General features: G+C 35.3%; 1 protein-coding gene and 1 pseudogene across 5 annotated transcripts; one reads left to right on the forward strand and one right to left on the reverse strand.

Moving 5' to 3' along the window:
* Nucleotides 1-2,535: 2,535 nt before the first annotated feature.
* LOC147393310 (putative pentatricopeptide repeat-containing protein At5g52630 pseudogene) lies at nt 2,536-5,954 on the forward strand (annotated as a pseudogene). The gene is made up of 2 exons (XR_015182399.1): nt 2,536-4,361; nt 5,132-5,954. The product of XR_015182399.1 is annotated as a putative pentatricopeptide repeat-containing protein At5g52630 pseudogene (transcript).
* Nucleotides 5,955-8,169: 2,215 nt separating this feature from the next.
* Nucleotides 8,170-14,387, reverse strand: LOC147393311 (Tetratricopeptide repeat (TPR)-like superfamily protein). 4 transcript variants are annotated; one of them, XM_086456435.1, is made up of 6 exons: nt 14,049-14,387; nt 11,896-11,947; nt 10,841-10,885; nt 10,409-10,701; nt 9,938-10,084; nt 8,170-8,601 (listed from the first exon to the last, which is right to left on the reverse strand). In XM_086456435.1, the coding sequence occupies exons 1-6, from the start codon at nt 14,265-14,267 to the stop codon at nt 8,299-8,301; spliced, it is 1,059 nt and encodes a 352-aa protein (XP_086312561.1). In that variant the 5' UTR covers nt 14,268-14,387; the 3' UTR covers nt 8,170-8,298. The 4 variants fall into 4 exon arrangements, with proteins under 4 accessions (XP_086312561.1, XP_086312563.1, XP_086312562.1 ...); XM_086456437.1 differs by having other exon boundaries at nt 11,896-11,951; nt 14,049-14,159; XM_086456436.1 differs by lacking the exon at nt 10,841-10,885 and having other exon boundaries at nt 14,049-14,386.
* Nucleotides 14,388-14,629: the final 242 nt, after the last annotated feature.

A 14,629-nucleotide genomic window follows, 5' to 3' on the forward strand; every position in this document is an offset into this window, starting at 1 on the left:
TTGATGATTAGACTGTTTTGAAATGATGGTCTTGTATAAATATGATTGTATACTCTCTAAAATGGGCTATCTTTTTAAAATTAGTTGAAGAGTCAAGTAAGAGAAAGACAAGTGTGTATCTTAGAGGCTTATTTTGTAATACCATAGAAGAGATTGAAACGAAGAACGTTGTGCAAATTATCACGAATAATGTATCTAATTATGAAAATATCAGTTAAATGGTTAAGAAATTGTATCCACATATTTATAAAACACGATGTGCTGCACATGGAGTACAATTGCTTCTTAAAGATATATACAAGAAAGTTGATTGGGTACAAAGGGTTTTTGATAATGTAAAAGAAATAGTGGATTACATGTACAAGTATATTACAATCTTGGCATTGATGAGAAAGATGACAAATAAAATAAAGTTAAAAAGGCCTTGTAAGACTAGATTTGCATATCATTTTCTGATAATTTAGTTAAATTTAGATGTTAAAGATGGATTGCGCCAAATGATTGCATCATTTGAGTGGAGAAGCATGAAATATTCTATTTATGAGATAGTAAAGAAAATAACAAATACAATTTAAGAAACTATATTTTGGAACGATAGAAGTGAAGTGATTTCAGCATTAGAATCTATAATTATTGTACTTTGTTTGTTTGATGGTGAATGATCAACTACGAGGTACTTGTATGAAACGATGAAAAAGGCAAGGGAGTCATTAAAACATCAATGTGATAATAATCAATCAATGTACGTCAAATTGTGTGAATTAGTTAATTGAAGAAGAGATTCAAATATTTTTCATAATGTTCATGTGGTTGCTGTATTTCTGAATCCGTTATTAATGTCAAGTGAAAAGATTAGATATGATAATCTGGAAGTTAAAAAATGGTTACTTTTTATTGCTAAGAAAATGTTTAACACAAGTGATGAGCGTATGGCATTTGGTACACAAATAACATAGTATAATACTCAAAGTTCAGATATTTTTACTACTCTTACAAGAGATCAGATGAAAACAATTCACCCTCGTAAGTATTTTATTATATTATTTTCAAGTTATTTATTAATTACTACTACAAAATAATGTGTTTTTCATTTTTTTTTAACTTACATATTGGTATATGGTGGTTACAAAACGGTGGACCGATTCGTATAGTTCAAAAGATTGCAATTCGTATATTAAGTTAACCATGTAGTTCTTCACCATGTGAGCAAAATTAAAGTGCATTTGAAGCGACACATATGAAGAGGAGAAATAGATTGACACCTTCTATGATAGAAGATTTTATTAACATAAAGATGAATTCAAAGATGAAGACTAATTGTGGTGATCTTGAAAAACGTGATAAAAAAATAATTAATTTTGAATAACTTGGGTAGCTTTTAGAATATGTTGATGATGGTTGTGAAAAGTTTGAAAAAGAAGACGAAATTACACCTAATTATGAAGATATTCTTTTTGACAAGTTATTTGGTCCATCTACTTCGCATTAATACGACAAGAAATTTCTTTTTGAATTTAATTAAGTCATGGGATATAATGATTTTGGCATTAATTGATATATCATGTTTTATACTTTTCATTTACATTTTTTATTAGATAGATTAAAACTAAATCTTTAATTGCGAATATATATTTTATTAGATGAATATGTTTGTGGATTGTTTACTTAAGATAATTTTAATTTAAATATTGATAATTAGATTAATATATTAGAATTGTTAGGTCATATCATATGTTATATATATCCGAATTTTTTAAAGTTTTAAAAATTGATGGATCTAAATCATTCTCAAACTATTTTCGTATCGTATTTTTACCATCCTGCGTTTTTTTCGTCGAATTTTCAAACGAACTAATGCACCGTTACTCTGAATAGTACTCGATTTATTTCCGTGCCATTTTTTTCACTTCCACCGAATTGCTAACTATGATCCCAATTAGGGGTGTTAATGAGTCGATTTCAATTTCATTCCTAAGGGATTTATAACCATAACCACCAAAAATCACGGGTACCCATTGATTTCGATTCTCAAGAATCGAATGAGACAAAAAGTATTTCAAAGCATTAGCATTATAAAAAAATTCCTTTTAAACAATTAACATTTTCTTAACAAAATAATTAACTTAATTATAATTTTTTATACTAAAGATACAAATTAATGATTTTTTTCAAAAATAAAAAATTATCTTTATAAAAAGTAAGAAGCTTTTTGAAGAGTAACTCATTTTAAGCTCCAATCGGCAATTTATATGAAAAAATGAAGAATTTTATATAATAATATGCATTTATTTTGAAATAAAAAATACTTTAAATTACCTATAGTATGAACAAAAAAGATAAAATAAACCGGTTTTGGGTACCTGTAGGTATCCATTGGAAAGAACTTAATGGTTCTGGTTCTTATCGGTTCGGATCCATTTTAGACCCGGCTCTAATTAGTTCCAACAGAACGGGATCCGGAATCGCGGGTTTTTGGGTTCCGGATTCGGTAAAATGGGTATCCATTGTCCCGACCCTGTAGTTTAAATCAGTTTTGAACGCTTGGACTCCCCCCAAGTGGGTGCCAATGAAAGGAGGAGACACAGCACCACAGCAAACAACAGTGGACCCACGCTGCATCCACGCCCTCCTCATCACGACTCCCTCTACTGATATCTCACTCTTCAACAACCTTATCACCCTTTACTCCAAATCTAACTTCTCCTCTCACTCTCTTCGTCTCTTCAATCAAATCCAATCACCCAACATTGTCTCATGGACGGCTCTCATCTCTGCACATTCCAACACTTTCCTTTCTTTCACACACTTCATCTCCATGCTTCGCCACCCTACATTACCCAACCAGCGCACGTTAGCCTCCCTCTTCAAAACCTGCGCCTCTCTTCTTTCTCTCTCCTTTGGCCTTCAACTTCATACCCTTTCTCTCAAACTCTCACTTTCTCACTTACCCTTTTCTGGATCCTCTCTTATTCGTTTCTACACAAAATGTCGACTACCCAGTCAGGCTCTCAAAGTGTTTAATGAAATTCCTCAGAGAGATGAATTTTGTTATGCAGCTATCATCGTGGGTCTCGCACAGAATTCTCGATCGTACGACGCTCTGTCTCTCTTCGCTAATATGAGATTTGATAATGTGGGGTCTACCGTGTATAGTGTTTCCGGTGCGCTTCGTGCGGCAGCGGAGTTGGCCGCTCTTGAACAGTGTCGAATAATTCATGCCCATGCTCTTGTTAGTGGACTCGATTTCAATATTGTTGCTGGGACCGCATTAGTTGATGGGTATGCGAAATCGGGTCTTGTTTCTGATGCACGTCAAGCGTTTGATGGATTATTACCGGATGTGAATATTGTTTTGTGGAATGCGATGATGGCGGGTTATGCCCAACAAGGGGATACTCATTCGGTGATCGAGTTGTTTAATGGGATGGAGTATCATGGACTCGTAGCTGACGAATTCAGCTTTCTTGCCATCCTCACGGCATGTTGCAATGCAGGTTCTGTTCTTGAAGCCGAGAAATGGCTTGATTCTATGAGATTAGAGTATGGAGTGGAGCCTAGACTTGAGCATTATACTAGTGTGATTGGTGCAATAGCGCGAGCTGGACGACTAGAGGAGGCTGAGCAGCTCGCCATGACAATGCCGGTCAAACCCGATGCGGCTGTATGGAGAGCCATATTATCTGCTTGTGCGGTCCACGGTGCAGGTGAAATGGGTCAGGTAATGGGCAGACGGCTCTTGGAGCATGATCCACGAGATGATTCGGCCTTTGTAATTCTTTCAAATGTCTATGCGGTTGGTGGTAGATGGGGTAAGGTGGCTGAAGTGAGAAAAAAGATGAAAGATATAGGGGCGAGGAAGGAAGGCGGATGTAGTTGGATTGAAGTGCGTGGGGAGGTTCATATATTTTTAGCTCGGGATAGGAGGCATGAACGATCAGTGGAGATCTATGCAAAGTTAACGGAATTGATGGAGGAGATTGGGAAATTGGGGTACAAAGAGATTTTAGATGCAACACTGCATGAGGTGAAGGTTGAAGATAAGAGGGAAGCACTTTGGTATCATAGTGAGAAGTTGGCAGTGGCCTTCGGGGTATTGAGTGGTGCGGCACCTTCAGGAAAAGCTCTGAGGGTGGTGAAGAATCTTAAGATTTGTAGAGATTGTCACGAGGCTTTCAAGTATATGAGCAGGGTTATAGAAAGGGAGATTGTCGTAAGGGACATTAACAGGTACCATAGATTTATGCATGGGAGTTGCACTTGTGGAGACTATTGGTGATCTAGTTGTTGAAAACAAGACACAAATATCTCTCAAAACAAAAACATACTTGAAGCCCAAGAAGGTCTTAAAAAGGGTAGATAAGGTAAGCACAGTTGAGGAAATTAACTTGAAGCCTAATAAGGGCATTTGTGGAACGTCCTAGTACTTTGGAGATTAACATGCTAATGGATTTTGAAGAGAAATTAATTTTATAAATTGCCATATTTGAATTATGTTTACTTTACAAGAATATCTGTGTTTTGTTCAATGGTGAAAAATAAATTTATTTATTTATTTGAGTTCATAGAATTTTGTCCTTTACAACACCTTGGTATCGGATCATGTTTTTGATTTGATCAAGAAATTTTTTCTTTTTAACGACGTGTCAAACGGCTGTGGCGCTGTGAGCAAAAAATCACTCCTACTCAACAGGCAAACATGAAATTTTAGAATTAGAGAAGATCTTTGGTGGTTTTTTTATTTTTATTATTATATATATATATATTTGGGAAAACAAGCAAGATTATGTATCTGTCTTATATGTTCTGCCATCCAAATACTTTTACTGGATCGAAGTATCTGGCATTAGCTTATTTGTATCTAATGGGGAAATATTTTAGTATTTCTGCTAAACCTATGGTCATTCTTTGGATTGGAGGACATAAATGATTCAATATGAACTCTAATATATCTAGTTCAATACTTTCTGATAGTTCCACATTTAGAGAATATGAAGGCTAAATACATAGTAGAAGCTACAAATCATCCTACTATTCCTGAGGCATAGGTGGTGAAGTGCTTTAATCAAAATCTATGAAAAATTACAGTTTTTCTCATAATCAGATGTCTTAACTTGAGATATTTCTATTGCAGATTTTATCCAAGGGGCTATTTTACTTCTGGACAAAAACATGTCAGTTACAAGGGTGACTTGAGTTATTTTGAATGGGTTTAGGTACCTGAAATAAAGAAGATAAGAGAAAAAAGAGAGAAGAAAAACATGTCATGCCTTCCTTTTATGTCTGATTTAAACATCCGAAAGCAACTCTATGCTGGGAGGAGTGTGTCAAAAACTGGAAATTGAACTAGTTTATGATCAGAAGCGGGAGTGGGAGCAAGATTCCAAAGCAGAAGCAATGTGATGGGTAGAAAATTACTGATACTAGGTGTTTGATTAATCGAGATATAAATCTAGTATTACATATTTCTGGAGAATGTGAAAGTTTTATGTAACTTCTTCAGAGCATTCAAGTTTTCATGTACTATGAACGAAAGGTGAACAATGAGTTGCAGAGCAATGTGAGATCTTTTTGTGACATCAAGATAATATGTCTGTCTTACGACTGCCACCTTCATATGATATACAAGCTGAAAGGTCACCCAAGAAACAAATAAATGAACATTCAACAATTTGGGTTTGAAGTTTGAACTTTATACACATTTCCATTTTGTTTTCTTGGCTGGCTTTCATAGTTTTGAAACATCTCAGGGTGTTGTTGCTGCCTTCCACTTTTTCGAAGATGGGAATTGATTGACGATGATCACAATAAGTAACAAGTACAATCCCATGAACCCAAGTTGGGCTTATATTCAAGAGTAGGGGTTCAGTCAGGTATCCTGTGCCTAACCAAGGTCAGGTGGCACTCCATTTTATGCTACGTAGATTTTTTGGGGACTTACTGACCGTATGGATAGGTGGTCCATCCCTTGGTGAACCTATCTATGTAGTGTTTGATAACTTGTATCCACTAGATCTAATCTCTTTTGAATCCAACGATTAGAAATCCTTCTCAAGACAATGCTACACACGTCACCAATTAAACTGATCTTTTGTGAAGGGATGGACAACATCTCCATACTGTCCGTGCGTCACCAAAATGGCACGTAGCGTAAAATGGGGCGCCATCTGACCTTGGTTAGGAATGGGGACACCTGACTGGATCCCTACTTTATAATCATTGTATGGTACCGATTATTTTTTGCTAGGCAAGCGAGTTTAATGACCAGTAATTAATAGGTAAAAGTAGGTTTTCGAAGTTGTGGTATTAACACTCAACAGACTTTAACCAACTTAGTCAGCTAGCATCAAAATTTGTTCTTGGGATTGTACCCATTTGTTAGGCTTCAGCCTTGGCCAAACCAATTCAGCCCTAAAGTTTCGCTTATTGCTTGCAGATAGATACTGCAAAGCCATAGAGTTTTTGTTTATCTGCCAAAACAATCCAACTCAGCTAGTGCTGCACAAATTTACAAGCAATTTTTTTTATAAAAAAAATAAATAATTATATGCTCAAATTGGTCTGATGTGAATGGAGATAGTGAAAAAGGTGGAGCAATAACTGAAGATAGGGTTCTTGATAAAATTAAATGGTGAACTAGGATTCATATTGCCTACTTCGTTAATTAAGATCTGTAGATGTTGATGATGCATGAAGGTGCACCTTTTGGTTTTCAACTCTTTTTTAACTGTCAAGATGAGTAAATAATATGCAACAAGTGCGGCCCATAAAAAAAGGGGAAATTCCTTAAAGGACCCTAGCAGCATGGTTTCAAAACTCGTTTGACATTGAGACGTATTGCCCGAGTCGTTTCGATATCAGACATGGATGAGATGAACAAACTAGTCAATTTTTCGGATAAAATTTAAAACACTACATTCATTTTTCAAATTTTGGAACGAGACGTCTCAAACGTATTGGTAAACTTGTCCAAGATGACTTAGTATCTGGCATGGCCGAGAAGTGAAACCAAATTTTAAAACCATGCCTGACGGAGGGACTTCTTTCTTAATAGTCCATATAGTAAACTTTTCTCTTTCTAAATAGTCCCTAGACGTCATCTACCACATTTCTCACGATTGAATGCCCTAACTGTTCAAATTCATAGTTTTCATCTAAAAAATTAGATTTTTGGCATCTCAATGGAGTTTTGGAGACTCAATTCCTTCACTTCTTTTTTCTTAATTTTTGGATGAAAGTCAATCAAGAATAATTCTTTTGGGTTGAAATCATCTAAACAAGTCGTTATCTCAAGTTTTTAGTTGATCTTTCCATATATTTTAGTCGAAAAAACTCAAAAATTGAAAATGGGTGGGTTTTACCAGTGTTGAGTTCGACAGTAAAAATTGTGAACTCAACAGTAACAAGGGACCATTAAGAAAGAAAAAGTTGACTAAATATCCTATCAAACTACCGTGCAAAACATAGAGACTATTTAGAAAGAAACCCTTCCACGACGGTCTTTTAAGTAATTTTCCCTAAAAAAAATGCAGCAACTGTTAGAGCTCAAAACATTAATCCTAGAAAAGGATAGGGAAGCAGGTATTTAATTCTTCACGGTGCGTTGAATACAATGATTTAAGTTGAAGGTCCTAAAAGAGCAAGAGGAACACTACGAAGAACTTGGATGGAGATGGTGAAAGAAGATATAAAGATTTGACTTTGGATAGAATGGAATGGTGGAACAAGATTCGTTTAACCAATCCCAAATCTTTGGGTTAAGGCCTTTTGTTGTTCCCACTTTGAAAAGTATGAATCACTGTTGTAACAAATGAAAATCAAATTTTCAAAAAATTTCTAATGAGTTGAGTTCGAAAATTTCATTTTAGTAAAGGGTTGAAACCCATGCTCACTAATTCAATTTCGAGTTTTGCTTCATTTCCCAATATAATGACCTCCAAAGAATCATCAGATAGCCATTTGAGCCTGTTTCAGTTGGCAACTTCTCAAATTGGTTTATTCTGCAGCAGCAAATGCTCTTCACAATATAGGTTTCAATGAAAATGGACCTTTTGTCTCATGGTAACACGCTCTAATACCCCCTTACGAAACTTGGGTTAGTCATACACCCCATGACCGGTCCAAAATGGGAACAAAGTTTTTCAGCATTTGATTCCAATTCAACCAAGTCGGTGAAAAACAAGTGAAACGAACATATAAATTGCTACTGAGAATCCAACTGAGAGTCCACCTTCCAAATGGAGAATTGATCAGTGTCAAAATTACAACACTGTATGTGAATTTACACAATGTCGTAGAAAATTACCTCTCCTTTGACTTCAAAGGAACATTCTTCGATTTCAAAGCAACTCCCTTGTACATTTGCACACGTTCCTTCAGAGAATCTCGCCTTGGTCGTGCCATCTTGTTGTTAGGATCAAAAAGAAGAACTTCTTCAAATGCCTTTAGAGCAGCTTTCAAGTCTTTCTTCTTCTCATAGGCATCACCAAGGTTGTTCCAAGCTGTGACGTAGCCAGGTTGAAGCTTTACAGCTTTCTCTAACTGAGTGATTCCCTTGTCAAGTTTCTCGTCACGGACATAGCAAACACCAAGGGCATTGTAAACCTGATCATACGTTTGATAAGAACAATAAAACAAAAATGAAACCTATCAGCAGGGCTGCAGAAATCAAGCTCTAACAATATTGTTATTTCAAAATGCCAATGATATACCAGTAGAAAAATGAAAATAATAGAAATGGGCAATGAAAAGTAACAATAAGCTACTTCGAATTTCTTTTGAGAACATGACCATTAGTAAGATAACTTCAAAATGGGCATGTGTGTACATGGATACAAGGTATCATATACAGTGTGATTTCAAGAGGCACGGTTACATCAAATCATCTGTATAAACATAGTAAGATATGGGGAATTAAGATATTAGTCTTATATTGTACACCCGATGAGGAAAAAAAGACGATGGATTTAGAGAAAAGAAAATGAATAGTTCCACGCCTGGTTGCATTGACGGAGGTCCATTTTGAAATTTGGAAAATACAACACATTAAAATGAGGACAAATTAATAATAAAAAGAAAAATTAAAAAATCATTCAATTTAAGATTTAGGAATTGTGGTACCGAATTGTTTCCATTTGATTCAGTAGTCATCGTGCTTTAGAACAATTACAGTTAGGGTTTTTCTATGAAATAGATAGAGATGAGATGAGCCCATTCAAGATAATTCTTTTTCATTTTGCTAAGTATTGAAGAACAGCCCTTGTGCTTCCTTCTTTAGAGTTTAGCACCAGTATTGGATGTGATGCTTTGCCAAAACCAATGTTCCACCCCCATTTTCAACACTCTTCAACTCTGATTCACTATGTGAGAATCATCTCCATCCTTGTCTACTGTTTCACTGAGCTTGTGGTGCCATCCATCTTGTTGAGTTCATCGATTTGAGAAGTTCTGATTTATCCCATTCTATCTGCATTTTCGGGTAAAGATCTCAAATTTAAATTTCCATTTTTTCATCAGTTGTGGTGACTAGTCATTTTGGGATACATTTATTGGTTAATTCATCATTTCGTGCCTGGGATAATCCATATATCATTTAATTGTTATGGGATCTGTAATTTGAGGTTTTTCCCATCTATTTGGGGTTTGGGAGCCCAATTTGGGATTAATAAATTGGGTTTTATATTGCTTGTTTGAATGGCCTTTTTATCATTTAATTGTTTCTTTGTGGTCTAGATCTGATTATAATCCAAGTACAGAGGAACATCACCAAATCATGTCAAGAGATATCCTGAATTTCCAATTCATAGACTCTTCTTCTATCGGAATATTTATGATGACTCTTGAGGCAATTTGATTGGGTAGTAATGCATATAGAATAACAACCCGAACGATATTATGAAAATGCCTAAAAAAATGTCCAAGGACGAAGATAATATCATACCTGCGCAAGATCTTGATCATCTCCATCCCATTTCTCAATCGCTTGGAGCAAGTATTTAGTTGCAGCCGGGTAGACTTTCCTCCTCAGCATCACTGCACCAAGTTCGAAGTACTCGGTGGCACTAGCATCACCACTTCGTACTTGCTCCTAAAAATCCAAAAACAAAATGAGAAGCAAATTGCAAACATAGACAGTATCTCAATAAATGGAATTGTAAGATGAAAGTTATGTCCAGTATTTAAATAACGGATGATAAATATTAAATTTTAGACTTCTAAAAGTCTAAAATCTCAACATTAACACACCAATGACCATTACATGGTCTTCCCTATCAAACATTACAATGATTAGCATTTTTCTACTTCATTATGAGTCCAGCAACAAACAAAAAACTCAATTTCGAGATGAGGAACATGTTTCATGAAATTAAGCCACAATTTCATAAGGAAAAAAAAGAAAATGATTGCTTACCTGCAATTCTTTAGCTGAAAGGTCAAGTTCTCTACGAACGACGACTTGGCGAATTACAAAAAAGGTACCAGCCCCAAGCAAGCCTAATAGTAAAAGTAGGTAAGAAAGTTGAATTCCCAATTCAAAGAACTCCCCGACCTCATAAACCACATTCATTTTTGTTTCTTCACTCGATTGTGCAAATTGTGCAGAACTCAACCATGTCATTGCTCCACATGAGGCAGCAGACACCCATGACAATGGCTTTTTCGCCATTTTAGTATCCTCGCTGATCAATGAGTCCCAATAGAAATCTGCAACACGGTCATAAGATTCAACGATTATCGGTTATACCTTAAAGCATAGAAAAATGTAATGTAGAAAACAGAATAATTAGAGAGGAGCAGATCAATTTTGTAAGAGTGATGGTGGATTGGGTAGAAATAAAGATACTTATTTTATGAAGTATGAATAGAAAGAGCAACCTCCCTCTATTACCTGCACAAATTGAGAAAATAATAGATGATTTTTATTGGGTAAATGGAAAATAATATATTCAAAACTGAAGTACTAAAAGCTAGTCTACAGACTGGGCATAACCAGTTGAATCAGTATAGTTGGGATTGAAGTACTGAGTGTAACATGAAGGAACTAATCATTGACTTGGCCAACCAGTAATCAAGGTTATTCAGAACTTTTGGACGTTAAGTCAAATTCGTACAAATATTAAATCTAAAATTCAACAGAATGAGAACTGAGGCCACGACTGTTTTGGTATACCACATTATGACATGGGAATGCAAAGGGATGGCAAAAAACCTTTAAATCATTTGTAAATAACAGTATATTTTAAAACCTGATGTTGGACTCATTAGTTTGCGAAGTAGCATCTTTGTCACAAGCATTTTTTCATCTTTTAGAGAGTAGTGTACTCTAATATCTTATTCAACAACATATCCAGCATTTAAAGGGACATGTGGGTGCCTTTCAGAATTTTTTTTTAGGTCATTGTGGCAATCACTTTCGTGATTATAACCAACGTATTATTTTGGAAAAAATATCTTGATAGACTCTAGGTCTTCATGACCTACTGCTTATCGACCTGGACCATTAAATCAATAGACCATACCACGAACAAGGTGCAACCAAGATAAGATAGCGGGTTTCTAGCTATCCAATGTATGGGCTCCTTTTAAGCTCATCTTTGTTATCAGATTTTTTTTTTTTTGATTGGTTACTATTGGCTTCTTGAAGACCATTAAGGTTGATCTAATTCTTGGCTATGCCCCATCCAAGAGATGGCCTACGATGGAATGGTCCAGATTGATAACTAGGAGGACTGCATGAATTGTATCACTACATTTAATTGAGGATGATGGACCACAGATCTTCGGCATGCCCTTTATTGTTTCTTCTATAAATTCAAAATAAACTATTAAGACACAGGCAAGAACTAAAATTACTACACAAAGAAACAAAATGAATCATGAAAGAGAACAAGGACTTGCCTTCATGATTTGTTGATAATAAGCATTTCATCTTCATTTCTCTTTTGGATATCTGCCTTCCTCCACAATAAAAGGCAAATTAATAACTTAAAATCTCTAGGTATTAACATAGACATGATTAATAACTTAATAATTCATTTCCAACTGCTCGAAAGCTCAAGAGTTTAGACCATCTTGATACACAACACCATTTAACAAGTTTCTGCGTGGAGACAAGTAGTAGAGTGAAAAATGCTCGAGATAGATTAGAGAAGTTAGACAATGATGAAAATACATCGAGAAGAATGCAGTTTTTTAGAATTTTCAATTGAAGTGTTTAAGATGCTTCCAATAAAGCAATCAAGTGATGGTAATGCAGTTTTTTAGTATTTCAATTGGGCTATTGTTCTTTTTTCTATATCCTGTAAAACCTACAGAGTTAATATATAAAATTTAGTTTAGCAGAATCTAAATTTTCAAACAAGTACGTTGTGAACACATTTTTGGACGAATTTTGACATAATAAAGGGTCACAGTGCCAGTTTAACAAACAGAAACTGGCACACTTTTCAGCCGCACATTGGAGAAAGTTTTATATTCACGAATAATGTTAAAACAACTCAAACAAACAACAAATCAGTGAACTCTGCCAAAACCTAATTTTCTTCACATTCATTCTATATTTGGAAAGTTTTATGGGAACCAACTTCTTACAAAAACCAAATAACAAGTTGGGAAGTACGAAATCAGAAAATCCAAGTGGAATTTACAAAGAGCCTTTAGTAGACTCAAGTATAAGTTATTGACAAGGTTCTTGAATTCTCAAAAGTTTCACATTTGTAATTCAAAAACTATGCAAAGATGTGGGGTCAGTTAAAAAATCTCATTCTTCCATTCCACTCTATCCAAAGTCACATTTGTACTTCAAAAAATATATGGCCCTGCTTGGTATGCTGCAAATCATTTGCAAAGGCAAATAATTTTCTGAAATCAATTTTACTAGTGCTTGGTTACACAATGCAAATGATTTGCATTGCAAAATTTTGTATTGATCACCTAAATTCTTAAGAAATTTCAGCAAATGATTTGTGGCACGGCACAAAAAGTGCCGCAAATCATTTGCAAAATCACAATGAAATTTTTTATTGCAAAGATCAACCAATCACAAAAAAGATTCGCAAGCGATTTCCCGATAGTTACCAAGCAATAGTAAATAATTCATCGCAAACCATATGCATTGCAAAACATTTGCAGTGCAAATCATTTGTAGTGTACCAAGCAGGGCCATAGTGCGAAACATTGACAAAAACACTTAGTATATGCTAAACTTGTTGAACTAAGAAAAACTTGATCAAGTACTCAAGCAGACTTGGTTTGAGGTCTTTAGTTGGTATTTACAAGCGTATAACTCTATACAACAATGGTACTTCTTCTTTAAATTCAATATTTCAACAGATATTAATGCCTACAAATGCTTAATAATTTATGTGAAGATTAGTTCAAATAATACTTGAAATGTCAGATGGCCCTGCCACATTACACAAACAACCTTAACAATGCCTAGGCTGCCGTTGCAGCCATGCATGCTCCAACAGCAACTGATCATATAAACAATCCTAAAAAAAATTCCTTTAGACAGCTTGGGTTTTTGACATGTGGCATCTGAGGTGGCACCCTAAATTGGCCCCATGTGTTTCGGCACCACCTCACCCTTTCTCAATGGGTGAGTTTAAATTTAGATATTGAAAAATGACGGAGGGTTCTTCCACATTTTTTTTCTTTTCGTAAAAAATTAACAATTTCAATGGCTGTCATTCACTGTGGGGAAGATGGTAAAGGTCCACGTGGCCAATCCAGAAAGTCCTCTTACCATATGGACGGTCTGGATTAGCCAAGCAAGCCCACCAAAATAGCAATAAAAAGAGGTCTATCCACAGAAGAAATCTGCGCGGGCAGTGCAAAAACTGTTCCTCAAAGCCATTAACAAGTTGCATAAAATGAGAACAAAAAAGAATACATCTTTCTCCATTAAAACAGACCGAAACAGATAAATCAAAGTAAAAAAAAAAAAACAAAAGTGTTCAAAATTAACCAAAATTTCATGAGGAAAGAGAAAATTTAAAGGAAAAAGAAAAAGGAAATAAAATTGAGAGCAAATGTTGCTGAGAACTTACATGAGAATGAATTCTGAGAGGATTAGGAGAATTCGAATTCGTTTTTTGATGAGTTGTGCAAAATAAAAACTTCCCTTTAAGAGGAGATAAAGAAGAAATTCTTTGAGGGACTGACGGAGAAGATAGAGAGAACATCGAAGTTCTTGAAGAAGAAGATGAGGAGAAAACTATTACGGGCAGAATTTTAGGGTTTCTGTTCAAAATTGATAGTGAAAACATGGTTTCTAGGGTTTTCAGATTTTCACAATTAGGGTTTTTTTATAGAATTTTGAGTGTTTTTTTTAGGGGATTTGCAAGCTCTTGGTGGACAGTTAGTCTGGTTAGTTTTGAAATCTTTGGGAAAGAAGATGGGTTTATCCAAAGCTGATCAATTGACCAAAGTACCCCGAATGATCACCAAATTGACCGAAATCTGTGGCCCCACTGTCATCTACTAGTGCCTTTACTTTACAGTTAAACAACAGTTAACCGTAACTCTGAAGGTGGCTTAGGTGAATGTTTTAAAAACTGGACCCATCGTTGACCCGTAAGACCGTTCGGATCGGTCTAAATTGGCCTGACCGACGGGTCAAACCGATCAA

Source organism: Akebia trifoliata, chromosome 10, assembly GCF_017979445.1.
Source record: "Akebia trifoliata isolate Shusen 1 chromosome 10, ASM1797944v1, whole genome shotgun sequence".
NCBI classification, from domain to species: Eukaryota; Viridiplantae; Streptophyta; class Magnoliopsida; order Ranunculales; family Lardizabalaceae; genus Akebia; species Akebia trifoliata.